This window comes from Lissotriton vulgaris, chromosome 8, assembly GCF_964263255.1.
Source record: "Lissotriton vulgaris chromosome 8, aLisVul1.2, whole genome shotgun sequence".
In the NCBI taxonomy this organism is placed as follows: Eukaryota; Metazoa; Chordata; class Amphibia; order Caudata; family Salamandridae; genus Lissotriton; species Lissotriton vulgaris.
The window spans coordinates 346,893,107-346,907,674 of NC_141696.1; the positions used below are offsets into that span (position 1 = coordinate 346,893,107).

Below are 14,568 nucleotides of genomic sequence, written 5' to 3' on the forward strand. Positions count from 1 at the left end.
TTTTTTTTCTAAACAAACTTTCACAAGATCCCCTACCTTAAATGAGTGTTCTTTTGCGCCATGTTTTGAGTCATACCATTCTTTGTAGTATTTTTGTGCCTTGATTATGTTATTCCTGATGACGTCTGGTGACCATTCAAGTTGTTTTGATGTAGACATCCACCCTAGGTTTATACTCAGGGGCTGTCTGCTTCTCATGAGCACAAAAGGTGCATTGCGGGTGCTGGCACAAGGAGAAATCCTAAAGGCCCAGATGAGTTTGAATTCTTATTCTTCCCAGTTAAGGTTAGCAGTCCTTGACAATTGTATGTGTCCCTTTAGGACACGGTTGAAACGTTCAGTCAGGCCATATTGATTTAAAATCCGCTAATCACCAAATATCCCATCCTCGTCGCCACTTGTAGAAAGTAAATTACAGGAACGCAGAAGTTGAAATCAGGAACAGGTTTGTTCATGAACAGTCCCACACCTGGTGTGGTGCGTGGGTCAGGAAGGTAATCACTAGAATGACAGTTAGGCAGTTGGAGTGGAACAGAAGGAAGGGTGGAACGTTCAGAACCAATGGAAAGGGGTATGGTGACAGTGGGTGCTCTCGCGCAGGAGAGGTGACTAGTTGTCGTCACACACGGGGGCACGAGGAAGTACAGAACTAGGATATAACAGTAATCTTGACTCTCCTTCTCTCTCTCCTCGCAGGGAGCTTGCCTCGGAACGTTCGCCACTGTGACATTCTGAAGCATGTCACAGTGGTGTCAACCAATGTGTAACCAGACGACGGGGTGAGTGGCAAGGTCAGGGTTCCCCCTAATGCAGATGATACCACAGAGGTGTTACCCCGAAACCGGTCCCAGGATGCTTGTTTCCGGTTCAGGGAAGACCTTGCTTGGCAGTATGGGCTGGACTGCTCCCATGAGGCACAGGATCAAGACTGATTTGCATATAGCTGGGTCTGAACTTGGGTGGGGAAGTGAGATAGAGAACGATGATGGATTCAACCAAGATCTGTGACTGGGGGGGAGTGTCTGAAAAGTTTCAGCGCTCCGTCCATCATCTCCTTATGTTTGCATCCTTCTCTTTTGAGCATCAGCGCCTAGACACCCTCGGGTATTAGTGCATTTTATAAATTTTGTTTCATTTAATTTCATTTGTACCGTTATTTCTTAGAGTAGTGCTTTATTTTCAGTTAACAAAGCTCTCGGGCTCTGCGTGCAAGGTGTGCCTCTCTCTTTTTTTAAGCTGTGCAATCTGAAAATAATGCGCCAACTCTGAGAAATATGCGGTTAAATGAATTCACATTTAGTACTGAAGGCATGAAATAGACACTCTGTCACGCGCAGTGCCAGGAAAAGCCGATCATAATACTGCCCCAGGGCCGAACGCCATTTACAGTTATCACCCAGAGAAATATTTCATTTTTGCACTGGTTTCATGCAAAGGATTTTGCACTACCAGGTCAGTGAAAAAGTAAGTGCAAACCTGCACTTCAGATGATTGACAAAATAGGTCATCTAAAACATAGCCGTCTAAATTAGGTTTACAGCAAAGGAGTAACAGAAATGACCTTTGAGAATGCATTCCAGAGCCACAGAAAAAAATTACATAGATTCTTGCCAGGTGATTGATTTAATTTAACTTTAACATACAACAATGTATGTCCTATTTTCTGGTTCCACAATAAAACGTTTCTCTCGACTTACCTTGTACAGCAAACGCTGTCGATAAAATCTTTCATCGTCATCTTGTCCCATTCTGCAGCATGTGGTGCATCCCAAGGCGCCTCAGCGGGAATCTACAAAGTAGTGCATATTATTAGTAACTGTATGTATTGCACATAGGCATCAACATGTCCATCGGAGGTTGTTTTCCCTTTGGAGGTCTCGTCAACAGACAGTTTTTTCGGCTGTCTGTAGGTAAACATCCCTACTGTATCCAATATAGACTTAAGGGTTTGCCCACCCCTTGCTCATGATATGATGGCTATAGTCCGTAATCTTGCGTGTCCTACCCAAAGAGCATTTCAGTCACGCCGGATTTTAATTGGCAGAGTTGAATCCTTCAACTGATGACGTGTATTGTAGTGCATCGTGAGCTACTTTCTGATCCTCTGTGTCTCTCCTGCTCCTCCAATCCTCATTTGGACCCTCTTCCCTCATCAAAATTATCCCATTCACCATACCTCCCCTGCACTCTCACTATGGCCCAGTTCTGAATCGGTGGGTGGCATGTGCACATTAATGGTCGCCATCTTGGATTGTTGTTTTACTCATGCGGTTTGCCTTTAAAAAAAAAGAACCATTCGAATATACCAGCAGCATATGAGTGGGTAACAATAGTAACCATTTAGGCAAAAAAACAAGCATTGACAAAGCCAACAGGTCTCAAGTGTAAGAACTGTTGTCTTTAGCAATGGCTGTATTTGTTTAGAATACCTATGAACTGTCAAACTGAAAGAGTCAATTCTTAATGCTTCAAACCCTATTTGGGTCCTTATTAGTCTAAACGCTTTTTGTAAAAGGTTTAGATCTGATGAAGCAACTTCATGTTCAACTATACTGTATAACAGTGTTTCATGACAGAATGTGATGCAGGGAGTTATCTTGGTGTTTCCATCAGAATACATAAAAAAATCAGCATTTGCTCTCACTCTGGAACATCTGGAAGATTGGGCATCCTGTATTTCAGTGGCAGAGATAGCAAATAACTCTCTCTGTAGTGCATCAGGTTGCTTTTCCTTTTTTTGCACAGGTGGCTTTCAACCAGGTTTAGCTCCTCTACCTTAACTATCACTAGAGTAATGTCAGTCATATCTTTACTTTAGAAACTGCAGTTAAACTAGCCCAGAAATAGGCCGTTTTCCAGTTAACTAAACTAAGGCAGACTACACATGTTCTTTTGACAGGGATTGCAGACTCATCCCTAGTTATTGTAAAGATGCTCCAAGCATATATTTGTAGAAATAAGAATATTTATTGTAGAACAAGCAGGTACATCTTCACATCTCCATGCATTATCAGTAACTGTCTCTAGCTAAGATCTAGAACACACACTCAAGAACACACAGCAGTAGTAACCATAGTAATAGTTACTAGGAAGCTGTGATGCCAAATCTCCTCTCTTTAAGAATGAAAAACAAAATAAAACAATGTAACTAATAATTATATTCCTAACAACGACTTGACAGAAACTACATATGTAGTTATTGTTTTGTTGAACTTTAAATGCAAGAATGCTTTATACAAGAATAAGTTGTGATAAGAACATACTAAATGGAAGTGGATACTCTAACCCCCTTCTTTACCAAAAACATTACATAGCATTGTTCCTATATCTCATCGGTTATCTTATTGTTCTACCAAAACGTGTCATTCTTCCAGAGTTACTAGAAGATTGCATAACCTTACAAGAAGAATGAGCATCAACACTGGGAGCAATGTTAACAGATTGGGAATTAAAATTATCATTATCTTGATCACAACTTGTAGTATCTGTAACTTCATCCCACATCCAATTCATTGAAGAAAATAATTTGCTTGTACCTTTTTTTTATTACATCACTACACTTAGACAACTTGTTGTAATGCCAAATTTTACCATCACTCAATTCAGCAGATTTGGAAAAAGGTTTTATCACACACAAAGGTGCAGAATATTTACTTTGTCCTTTCTTCACTTTAGAACTGAGTTTTACTTTTACCCAATCACCTTCTTTGAGTTTAATGTCACAAGTGTTGTATGATTTATCAAAATTAGCCTTACAGCTTTCATGCATTTTCCTTAGATTTCATCTAACAACAGCTGGTGACCATTTTCCATAAGACTTCATGGTGTTCCAAGCAACATTATCTTTGGAAAAATGTTCTCTTCCTCGTAAGATTCTAAAGGGGCTGTAGCCAGTATCAGTGGGTGTAATCCTGTAAGCCCACAGTGTGCTAAAAAGGTATTTTTCTCAATTTTTCCCAGCACTCAATGATGCTTGTACACTGCCCATTATAACTCTGTTGAACCTTTCCACAATACCATTCCCTGCCGGGTGATATACTGAGGTTTTCTTTCAGCAAATGCCATTCCTCTCCCAAAATTTGGTGTATTTTTCAGATGAAAATTGTGGTCCGTTATCACTTAGAATTTCCTTTGGAATTCCTTCACGCAAAAACACACTTTCTAAAAATTTGATGACTTGTTTAGTGTCGAACTTTTCAGTTATTTCTATTTCCGGCTACTTAGAATAATCATCAGTGACTACCTGTACATGTTTGTGATTTCCTTCCTCATCATCAATCGGACCTAGCCAATCAATAACGATTTTCCCAAGGCCGATCACGAAGATGTCTTGTGCCAAGAGTAGGTCTAAACACCTGTTGAGTTTTATCTGAATTATTTGACAAACTTCTCTATGTCTCTGTCCATGCCTGGCCACCAAAATATCATTTTTACTCTGGACTTTAGTTTACTGATGCCTAGATGACCTTCATGATTTAACTACAACATTTTGATTGTAAAGTTGTAGGAACAACAATTCTTTCTCCTCTGCATACAAAACCAGCATTGTCAATAGATAGTTCATTTTGTATTTCCCACATAGCTTTCAATTCTCCTTGGCTATTATTTTTTATGGGTCAACCATGAGTTATGAAGTTTGCCGCTTTTTTTAATCCTTCATCACATGCATACTCATTGTTCCATTCCTCTTTGGAGATAGCATTTGTATTCTCATACACTACAGCCACATTAAAGTCTTCCCAATCATTTTCCTCAAAAGGCTCATACGGTAAAGGAGATCTACTTAAATAGTCTGCCACTTGATTCCTTTTCCCTGGAAGATATTCAACCTCATACGTAAAATTCAAAAGTTTTAAGTTCATTTTGGCTATTCTTGGGGTGGCCTTTAATGCACCATCAGATGTTAAAACCTTAAGCAATGGTTTATGATCCGTACGAAGGATGAATTTTGTGCCCCACACAAACTGCCTGAATTTTTCCATTGACCATACTGTAGCTAATATTTCGATCTCTACAACAGAATATTTTTCCTCTGTTGGAGATAATGAACGAGAAGCAAAGGCTATAGTTGCTTCTTCTCCATTGTCGTTAATTTCGGATAGAACCGCTCCTAAACCCCTTCTGCTTGCATCTGTGGTGATAATACTTTGTGCAAGATTGTCAAAGACTTGGAGAGGGCAAGCTGAGATAAGATCATTTTTTATTCTCTTGAAATCCTCTTCAAGTTCTTTGTTCCAAGTAAATTCTTGATTTAATTTAAGTAATTGTATTAAGTTGTAAGTCTTTTTGGCAAAATTCTGTACAAATTTAGAGTAGAATTCAGCCATACCAAGAAATGACCTAATCTCTTCTTCAGACTTGGGAACTGGAGCATTTCTAACGGCTTCAATCAACTTATTTTTGGGAGAAATACCTTCCCCACTTACTTTGTGTCCAAGATACATTACTGACTTCATCCTGAACGTACATTTTTTTAGTTCAGCTGTTAATCCCTTTTCTGATAAAATTTGAAGAACGTTCTTTAATCTTTCGTCATGTTCATACTTATTGTGTCCCATAATGAGTATGTCATCTTGGAAGTACATTAAACCTTTTAACCCTTTAAACAATTTGTGCATTAATCCTCGAAACACGGCAGCAGCAGAAGCTAAGCCGAAGGGCATTCGTACAAAACAATAACATTCAAAAGGAGTTATGAAAGCTGTTAAGCTTCTGCTCCTGTTGTGTAACTGAATTTGGTGTTATGCAGATGTCAAGCTTATTGTCGAAAACCCCATAATCCCCTCAGTTTAAGCTAATAGTTCGTCAATTCTAGGTAAGGGGAATTTGTCCACTACATGTTCTTATTTAAATCTTTCAAGCCTATGTATAGGCGCAACCAGCCATCAGGTTTGTGCGCTACGAATAACGGAGCGAGCCATTCTGCACTCTCTACAGGCTCTATTATTCCTTTTTTTTCCACAATGTCGAATTCAGCCATGACTCTTTCTCTTGCGCTGATAGGTATATTTCTGAATTAATGGCAAACTGGTACAGCATTGTCTTTAAGTACAATTTTATGTTTAAATCCACTCAGTTTTATCACATTGCCAGAAAAGACATTTGGAAATTGTTTTAAAATATTCTTAACAAGATTGTCATCAGATTCATTAAGAAGCATAACCTGGTCATCCATTTTGGGATTAAGGATAATCCCACATCCTCCTTGATCAATCCATCCCAATACAGATGGGCCTTTTTCTGCAACATATAATTTACCCATGGCCTTTCTGTCTTTGAACTTGAACATAAGTTCTACATAACCCACCATAGGTATCTTTTCACCAGTAAAGGTTACTGGTTGTATATCAGAAGTTTAGTTTTTGCTCAAGAACATTTGCAAATGTGCTTTCTCACACTCTACGTTGTACGATAGTGTAAGGTGAGCCTGAGTTGGGTACTATTTGTAAATCAACGCCACCTATTTTTATATCACAAATCATCTTTTTCTTGCCTGAGCCATTAACATTTAACACAATGTTCTCATCATCATTAATGTCATATATGCATATATGCTGCCATCACTACATGAGTTTTCATTATCTACTTGTTCCTCAACCTAGTCATTTATACGTCCTACTACTTTTTTGTTACCTTTCTTAATTCTTCTACAGGCTTTTGTAAAATGACCCATAATACCACAATAATCACATCTAAATTTTAATGCAGGACACCATTTTTCATTTGCATTATGTCCTTTGTACCCACAGCTATAACATGTAAGTTATTTTTCATCTTGGTAATTTCTTTTAAAAGTAGTACTTTTCCTATTGACTTCCTTGTAATTTCTTTTGTCAAATCTTTTACTGTCATTCATGTTACTAGTACCTCTACTAACAACATTTCTTTCTTAATCACTTTTAAGTGCAACTTGTGCACATCTTTTTGACATTTCACCTTTCTTGACTAATGCAATAATTTCATTTAATGGTGCATCTCCACAAACCCAAAGTTTTTCTTGGATGTCTGAGTTATTGGAATGCAAAACTAACTGATCTCTGATGAAAGTATTGTACAAATTGCCAAATTCACAATGAATAGATAACTTCTTCAAAGGAGACACATAATCTTCAACAGATTTCGATATATTTTGTTTCCTTTGAAAACATTTGTAGCTGATGATTCCTACACAAACAGTAGGTTCGTAATGTGCATCAAGATCTTCTAACGCTTCAAAAAATACATTGCCCCTGATCTTGCCTTCTTTTCCATCTGATAATACATTTTAGAACTTTCTAGTCCTATGCAATAACATTTTCTTTTCCCTAGATGCAGAACATTTGTCCTCACTCTCCTCTTCTAGAGCAGATAAATAATTTAGGAAGTACTCTTTCCAGTCTAACCATTTCAATACACCTTCTTCAGGACCAACAAGAAAAGGAACAGGAGAGACCAACCCATAACCTTGAGTAGCCATTTTTAGTGTGATATAATTGTAATGCTAATTGTAGTGTACTATCACTGTATGAATCACTATTCTATGAATAGGCTGTAATATGTAGAAAAATAGGTTAATGAATTATGTACATAAATTAAGGGCATAAAATTAAAGGTTGTATAAACAACTATAATTGACTGCAGATTGGTTAAAACGAGTTTAAGTTTGCACAAATATAACTGGTATGCATATCACTGTATGGTTAAATTATTTGTAATCAATTCTCAGTTACCACTGTTAGAGAAGAGGGAGATCTTTTAAACTTGCCACATCATTGAAAGTTCCTTCAGATTGCTGTCAAGATGATTATTTCCTCGTGAATGTGTTCCGATTTTTAAGTGTAGAGGAAAGATTCTCTTGCTCGATGTTGCTAGGAAAACGCGAGTAAATAAGGAAACAAAATGGAGTCATGCATAGGTCACATTGCATGACACCACGTGATGATGTAAGCTTGCTTTCACGTGATGACGTGTGCACGTTTGTTGGAGATCCGGTAGAACTCGTTGTATCTTCTTACGTGCGTCTTAATCGCTGACGTCGTCACTGGTTGCAAAGAAGAGGCTGACGTCATCTGGAGTGGCTCCAACACTCATGTATCTTCTCTTGGTATGATGCTGCCAGACTCAAGGACTCAATGGAGGTAGAATGCTACTATCAATCAAAAAATGCGGTGGAGAGGAACTGCTGCAACCGTCAGACTTGGTAGGTAACGACTGCCAATTTGAACACAAAAAAGTTACCTATTTCCAATGGAAGTGCAGCTTCTTCCTCTTCTTCTGGGAAAATTGTAAAGGTGCTCCAAGCATATAATTGTAGAAATAAGTATATTTATTGTAAAACAAGCAGGTGCGTCTTCACATCTCAATGCCTTATCAGTAACTGTCTCTAGCTAAGATCTAGAACACACACTCAAGAACACACAGCAGTAGTAACCATAGTAATAGTTACTAGGAAGCTGTGATGCTACAGTTATCAGCCGGGATATATGATTTGTCTCACCACCTTTCATCTCCACATTCCTGGATCTCATCCTAAGTTTCTTACTCTATTTCCAGGTCCCCTTAAGGTCATACAGCTACTGAGTTCCTCTCTTATACGATTGGCCCTAACAAACACATTTAGAAAATACCCTGTGGGTCATGTGTCAGGAGGTAAACCAGCCAGGTATATAATCACAACCCCCCACCTCTGCCCAGTACTAGAGGATGGTTCACAGGAATTTGAAGTTGAGACAATTCATGATTCCAGGACACATAAAGGGGCCTTTCATTAGCTTTCAGCTTGGTGGGGGTATGACACTTCAGAGAGGTCATGCAGTTCCTATTACCTTTGTTGCACCTCGGAGGGTAAAGGCCTTCCACACAAATGATCAGGGGGTCAGGAGAGGGAGACTACATCAGGATGGACGATACTTACAGGTTTCCTGGTGGGAGATTACAAAGAAATGTATATGTGCAACAAGATTCTATAGAGAAACAGGGACTATCTAATTTGCAAAGTTGGAGGGATTTTTCAATGCCAGTTCTTGACGAATAGGATGGATGGATGGATATTCGGATGGACGGATGGACGGACGGACGGACACACACTTGCACACACCAGTCACTTTGAGGTCAGGCCAACAGAGGCAGTAGAGCAATGACATGGATCACAGGTTCCCATAGAGCAGAACTAGCAAGATGGTGGATGGCAACTTTTCACGTTGCAGGACTTCTGCTCTTGCTTAGGTTGTCACCAGCTATCCCTTCCTCCACTTTGCTATTTTGAATTTCTTTCCTTATTAGTTTTCTCACCTGTGACAACTATGACTTCTGAGACTGCATGGCAGTGGACTGATGATTTCTACAGTGCCAGATCCTCTGGGGTTCGGGTCGATCCCTGGTGCCTACAGAGGTTGAACAGTGTTTTCTCTTACGAAGGATCTGGTGGGATACATAGCATATGTTTATGCACTGCATGTTGGGTTCTGACTTTATTCAATTAATAATGGTATCATTATCCTAACGAATATGTCGGACCCAGGCATTACTCAGACACTGCCATTATCTGTACAAGTGCAAAGAAACCCCTCCTGTGATGGAAGCCTGCGAGCGTGTTCTGTCTTCCCTCCCTTCCCTTGCACTGAACCTCTTTTGCCCCATGCAGGGCTCTCTCTAATAATGGAATACAATAATGTAACTCTAGAGACATCCATTCAGGCTGGCTTCTCCATTAGAGCGGAGGACCGTAGCCCCTCCAAGTAAAATGCCCTCAAAAGCCCCTACTAGATGAAAAATAAAATGGTAATAAAGTTAATTTATTGCCATTTTAATGTACATCCCCCCCGAACCGAGGGTCAGGATGGGGCGGGGCTTGCACAGTGATGGCAGCAGGGTGGAGGTAGGACTGTCTTGACCAATTTTCAAAGTGCGCATGTCCCTTTGGCCAGCCATCTTTACAGGGCCAGCCAGACATGTGCACTTTGAAAGCTAGGGATTTGGAAGAACTGGAGGATCTTGAATAATGTTCGTACTCCCTAATTGGAACTAAAATGGACACCTCACACTCAGCTATGTAACTTCACACCATGGTTGGGCTCTGCTTCCACATCACAAACCTACCTTGGCTACCATCCCCTCAGAACACTAACTATTGAACACTGTGCTTAAATGATGGGAGGAGAGAGCACCCTGAGATGGGAAAGATGAGGCTGCCAGAGGTCACGGTAAATCTCACTCTCCCATCACACCTTGACCATGTTAGCCTTAGCAGCCCCTTTTGTAAAGCCCTAGATTTTATCTGAAAGCCTTACTTGGTAAAACCCAACCAATACTTATGATACTATACTTCCTCTTCTTGTCTCTTTTCCTTGAATTGAATGAATGGGATTTACTTTTGTTATGCTAAGACTATTATACGGTCCTCATTTCCAATGCACACATACTCCTGCTGCCTCAGGCCTTGGATTCCACCTACATGCTGTGGTGTTTCCTTATGTAACCTAATAGGCTAGGTCTGGATACTTGGCTGAACATTAGTGCATCTGGGGTGCCAGGCGGAGGGAGGGCCACTTGCCTGTATAAAGTAGGTTTTATTTCTAACGTTTTATAATATTTCATAATTTACTGTGATAGTACTTTCTCTACACAGTACTTCATATTACCCCCTTGTCTCACCCACCTGCTTACTGACCCATGGCCTTTCCACAGGGTTCTAAATATCTTTGTATTATCTCTCTCAATGTCAATATTGTCACCCATTACATTAAACGTCAAAAGGCACTCAAAAACCTTGCATTAAAATTTCATGAACAAAACCCCTGTAACAGGAAATGCACTTCTCCACCCTCGATCCAGCAAATCATAAAGAGACTGGGTGGGAAGCAGTCTTCTTTCTACTCCTACTGCAATCCCTACTCTCTCAGCTGTTTCCTTCTCTCTAAAGAAGTGTGGAGTTGATATCCTATTTCACAAATCTGTCCCACAACCTATTATAAAAAAAATCGTGGATGGATCCGTTTAGTCACAGAGACGTTATAATTAAGTTCAGAATATACACACAGAAAACCAAAGAAATTCAACAGTTATAGTTAGAGTTACCTCAAAAAATTATAGCTTGTGTTCTAAAGTAACACCCCACCATGCACAGCTTTTTCATAAATAATTTTAATGCAAAAGCTGCAGTGATAATATCATTAATTTCATAGAAGAAGTTAAAAACATTGGACCAAGTTCTGAACCTGGGTTCTCCCTACACCCCTAATCAAGATGGCCCTCTTCTTTTTCATCTATCTCCAGATTCTTACCAGAATTTGGTAGCACTGTGTACATTATGGGAGGCGACTGGAACTTAGTGTTAGACTCCATTTTTGCCAGATCAGAACACCTGGACAGGCCTAGGTCTAGAGATAGGGCAGTACAACTAGACGTATTACAGGACAATAATAATCTACATGAACCATGGTGCCTAACACACCCCTGAGATAGGGAAAACACCTTTCTATCGTGCATATGTGGCACTTCTTCTAGAATAGACTTTTTTGTTTTGAACCACTCTTCTTTAGCCTTCCTTCACACTTGTGCAATAGAAGTTGGGGAAACTTGGACCCACCCTGCTAGTCCTTGAACTAGACATTGAATATATCAACCTTACCTCAACATGCTGGAGACTCAACCTCTCCTACTTTAGGAGCCCAGAGAATAAACATGAACTAACGGCTCACCTATGCTAATATTTGTGTGACAAGGAAGTCTCCGCCTCCTCCGTGCAGGTCCTCTAGGCTGATAGGATGTCCTCATGTAAGACAAGGTAGGTAAGAAAAGCATACCCAGGAGGCCCAAGCTCAGCTGGAGACTGCGATTCGCACTCCCATTTAGAGTTATACATTCCATCCAACACTAGACCGTCTACGTCATTTGGAACGAGCGAAATATGACCTAAACACATAATTAACAACAAAATTCGTACATGCCCTTCTTCACCTCAAATGTTGCCATTGTGAACGGGGAAAAGGTGGGTGGACTATTAGCTGCACAATTATGCAATTGGGATGCTAATTCTGCTATCCCTGCGGTATGGGACCTCTCTCAGAGATTGGTGACCCACACTGTGGAGATTGTCAATACTGTTGCGGACTTCCTGGACATCCTCGACAGATCAGGTGAGCCAACTAACCTCGTCCAACAACAATCCTTTTTCTAAAACCTTCGCTCCCCACACAGTGTCCGAAGAGGGTCGGCAGTTCTTGAGGGGGAGAAAACTGATATGATCTCAGAGGCTATAGCCTCCTTGTCCAACAATAAAGCCCCAAGAGAAGATGGGTTCCAGGCTAAATTTGATAAGATAAGGTCAGGTTTTTACCTTGCCGCTCCTCCTGCAACCATATGCGCCTATTCACAAACATCGGTTGGCATGTCCAAAATGACACTGATGGAAAAACTCCTGCTCTCACTGAATGCGGGAAAAGCCTTTGCCTGCTTTGAATGGGGTTATTTATTTTGCATAACATGCAGAAATGGGATGGCCCTCTCTTTTTTGCAGAACCTGCAGTGGCTCTACACCACACCCGCTGCGCACATTGAATGTGAAGGCCATGACTCACAGACATTTCAGATATACCGGGACACAAGACGGGGTGCCCCCTGTTTCCCTTGCTGTATCTGTTAGCCCTGGAACCCTTGGCAGCTGCTTTACATCACTACCCTTTTTTACGAGTCATTGAAACCCCAGCAGGCAAATGCAAAATTCTCCTATATGTTGATGATATATTGTTAACCCTGAGTTACCCAGGATCCTCTATCCCCCATCTTATTTCCTCTGTCCCCCATCTTATTTCCTTGATTGATACATTTATCATTATTCCCAGATACGAAATAAATTGGACAAAAAGTGAAGCACTCCCCTTAACAAACCATGACAATGACTCTACACTTGGTTCTTTCGTCTTTACGTGGAAATGTTTGGGATTAAAATATATAGGAGTCCTACTTAACAGTTGCCTTGAGGGCACCGTTCTTGACAACCTCCAACCCCTGATATATATAAATATATAAGAAGGATATAAAATGTACATGCTTCTCAGCATTGCAGATCTCCGTTTGTGGTGGTAGAATGCAGATGGTCAAAATATTTACAACACCATGATTCAAATATATTTTTGGCATGTTGCCCCTTCCAATCCTTAAACGAATACTTCACAACATAAATAAAGACATCAAGCAGTTTAAATGGGCAGACAGAAAAATCTGCGCAATCAGTAGAGAAAGTTAGAAAAAAGCAGAATTTTTAAACATTTCCTAAAAAGTTTAGGATCTTGAGTGGCCTGAAATTCTAGAGGAAGTGAATTCCAGGCCAGCGCTGCCTTGTAGGCCAAAGAACTGCCACCCATTCTGGTAAGGCGGACACGTGGGATAATTGCCAGAAACTGTGCAGCTGAGCGCAGCAGTCTCCGGCGGGGTACATAAAACCTGAAACATTTCCTGAGATAAAGTGGGCCAGATCCGTACAGGGTTGCATGCGCCAGGGTAAGGGCTTTAAATTGAACTCTTTCAACCACGGGGAGCCAGTGAAGGTTGGGCAGATGTTGCTTTATGCTGGATCTCCCAGGAATGTTCAGTAGAACAAACAGTACTCCTGAGGCGGAAGCCGGGAGCAGAACTATTTTAAAAATTTGAGTGTCACTTATCTGATTGTATTCTGTGTTTAACTTACTTTTATTTCGAGCACTTGCTGAATTGAAAACCCCTCCTTTGGCTGAAAACGCTGCACAGCGGATCCTAACGCTGAGAGCAGATTTGGGCCACAGCAAACACCCTCGGACGCCATCGCCAGCGTGCACTTAGGCCACGCCCCCTCGAGGCCACGCCCCCCGCACCAGTACAAAAGGCTCTGATTGCTATCGCTTTTTGACAAACAGTACTCCTGAGGCGGAAGCCGGGAGCAGAACTATTTACAAATTTGAGTGTCACTTATCTGATTGTATTCTGTGTTTAACTTACTTTTATTTCGAGCACTTGCTGAATTGAAAACCCCTCCTTTGGCTAAAAATGCTGCAAAGCGGATCCTAACGCTGAGAGCAGACTTGGGCCACAGCAAACACCCTCGGACTCCATCGCCAGCGTGCCCTTAGGCCACGCCCCTCGAGGCCACGCCCCCTTGAAGCCACGCCCCCCCCCCCCCCCCCCCGCACCAGTACAAAAGGCTCTGATTGCTAGCGCTTTTTGACAAACAGTACTCCTGAGGCGGAAGCCGGGAGCAGAACTATTTTAAAAATTTGAGTGTCACTCATCTGATTGTATTCTGTGTTTAACTTACTTTTATTTCGAGCACTTGCTGAATTGAAAACCCCTCCTTTGGCTAAAAACGCTGCACAGCGGATCCTAACGCTGAGAGCAGATTTGGGCCACAGCAAACACCCTCGGACGCCATCGCCGGCGTGCACTTAGGCCACGCCCCCTCGAGGCCACGCCCCCCGCACCAGTACAAAAGGCTCTGATTGCTAGCGCTTTTTGACAAACAGTACTCCTGAGGCGGAAGCCGGGAGCAGAACTATTTAAAAAATTTGAGTGTCACTTATCTGATTGTATTCTGTGTTTAGCAATCCTGGACCTTTC

General features: G+C 41.1%; 1 protein-coding gene across 1 annotated transcript in view; it reads right to left on the reverse strand.

Moving 5' to 3' along the window:
* LOC147697032 (amine oxidase [flavin-containing] A-like) overlaps nt 1-14,568 on the reverse strand; it is an 805,659-nt gene that overhangs the window by 203,003 nt on the left and 588,088 nt on the right. The window contains exon 5 of the mRNA XM_086933275.1: nt 1,698-1,789. Within this exon, the coding sequence (XP_086789401.1) occupies nt 1,698-1,789 (92 nt within the window). The remainder of the gene's footprint in view (nt 1-1,697; nt 1,790-14,568) is intronic.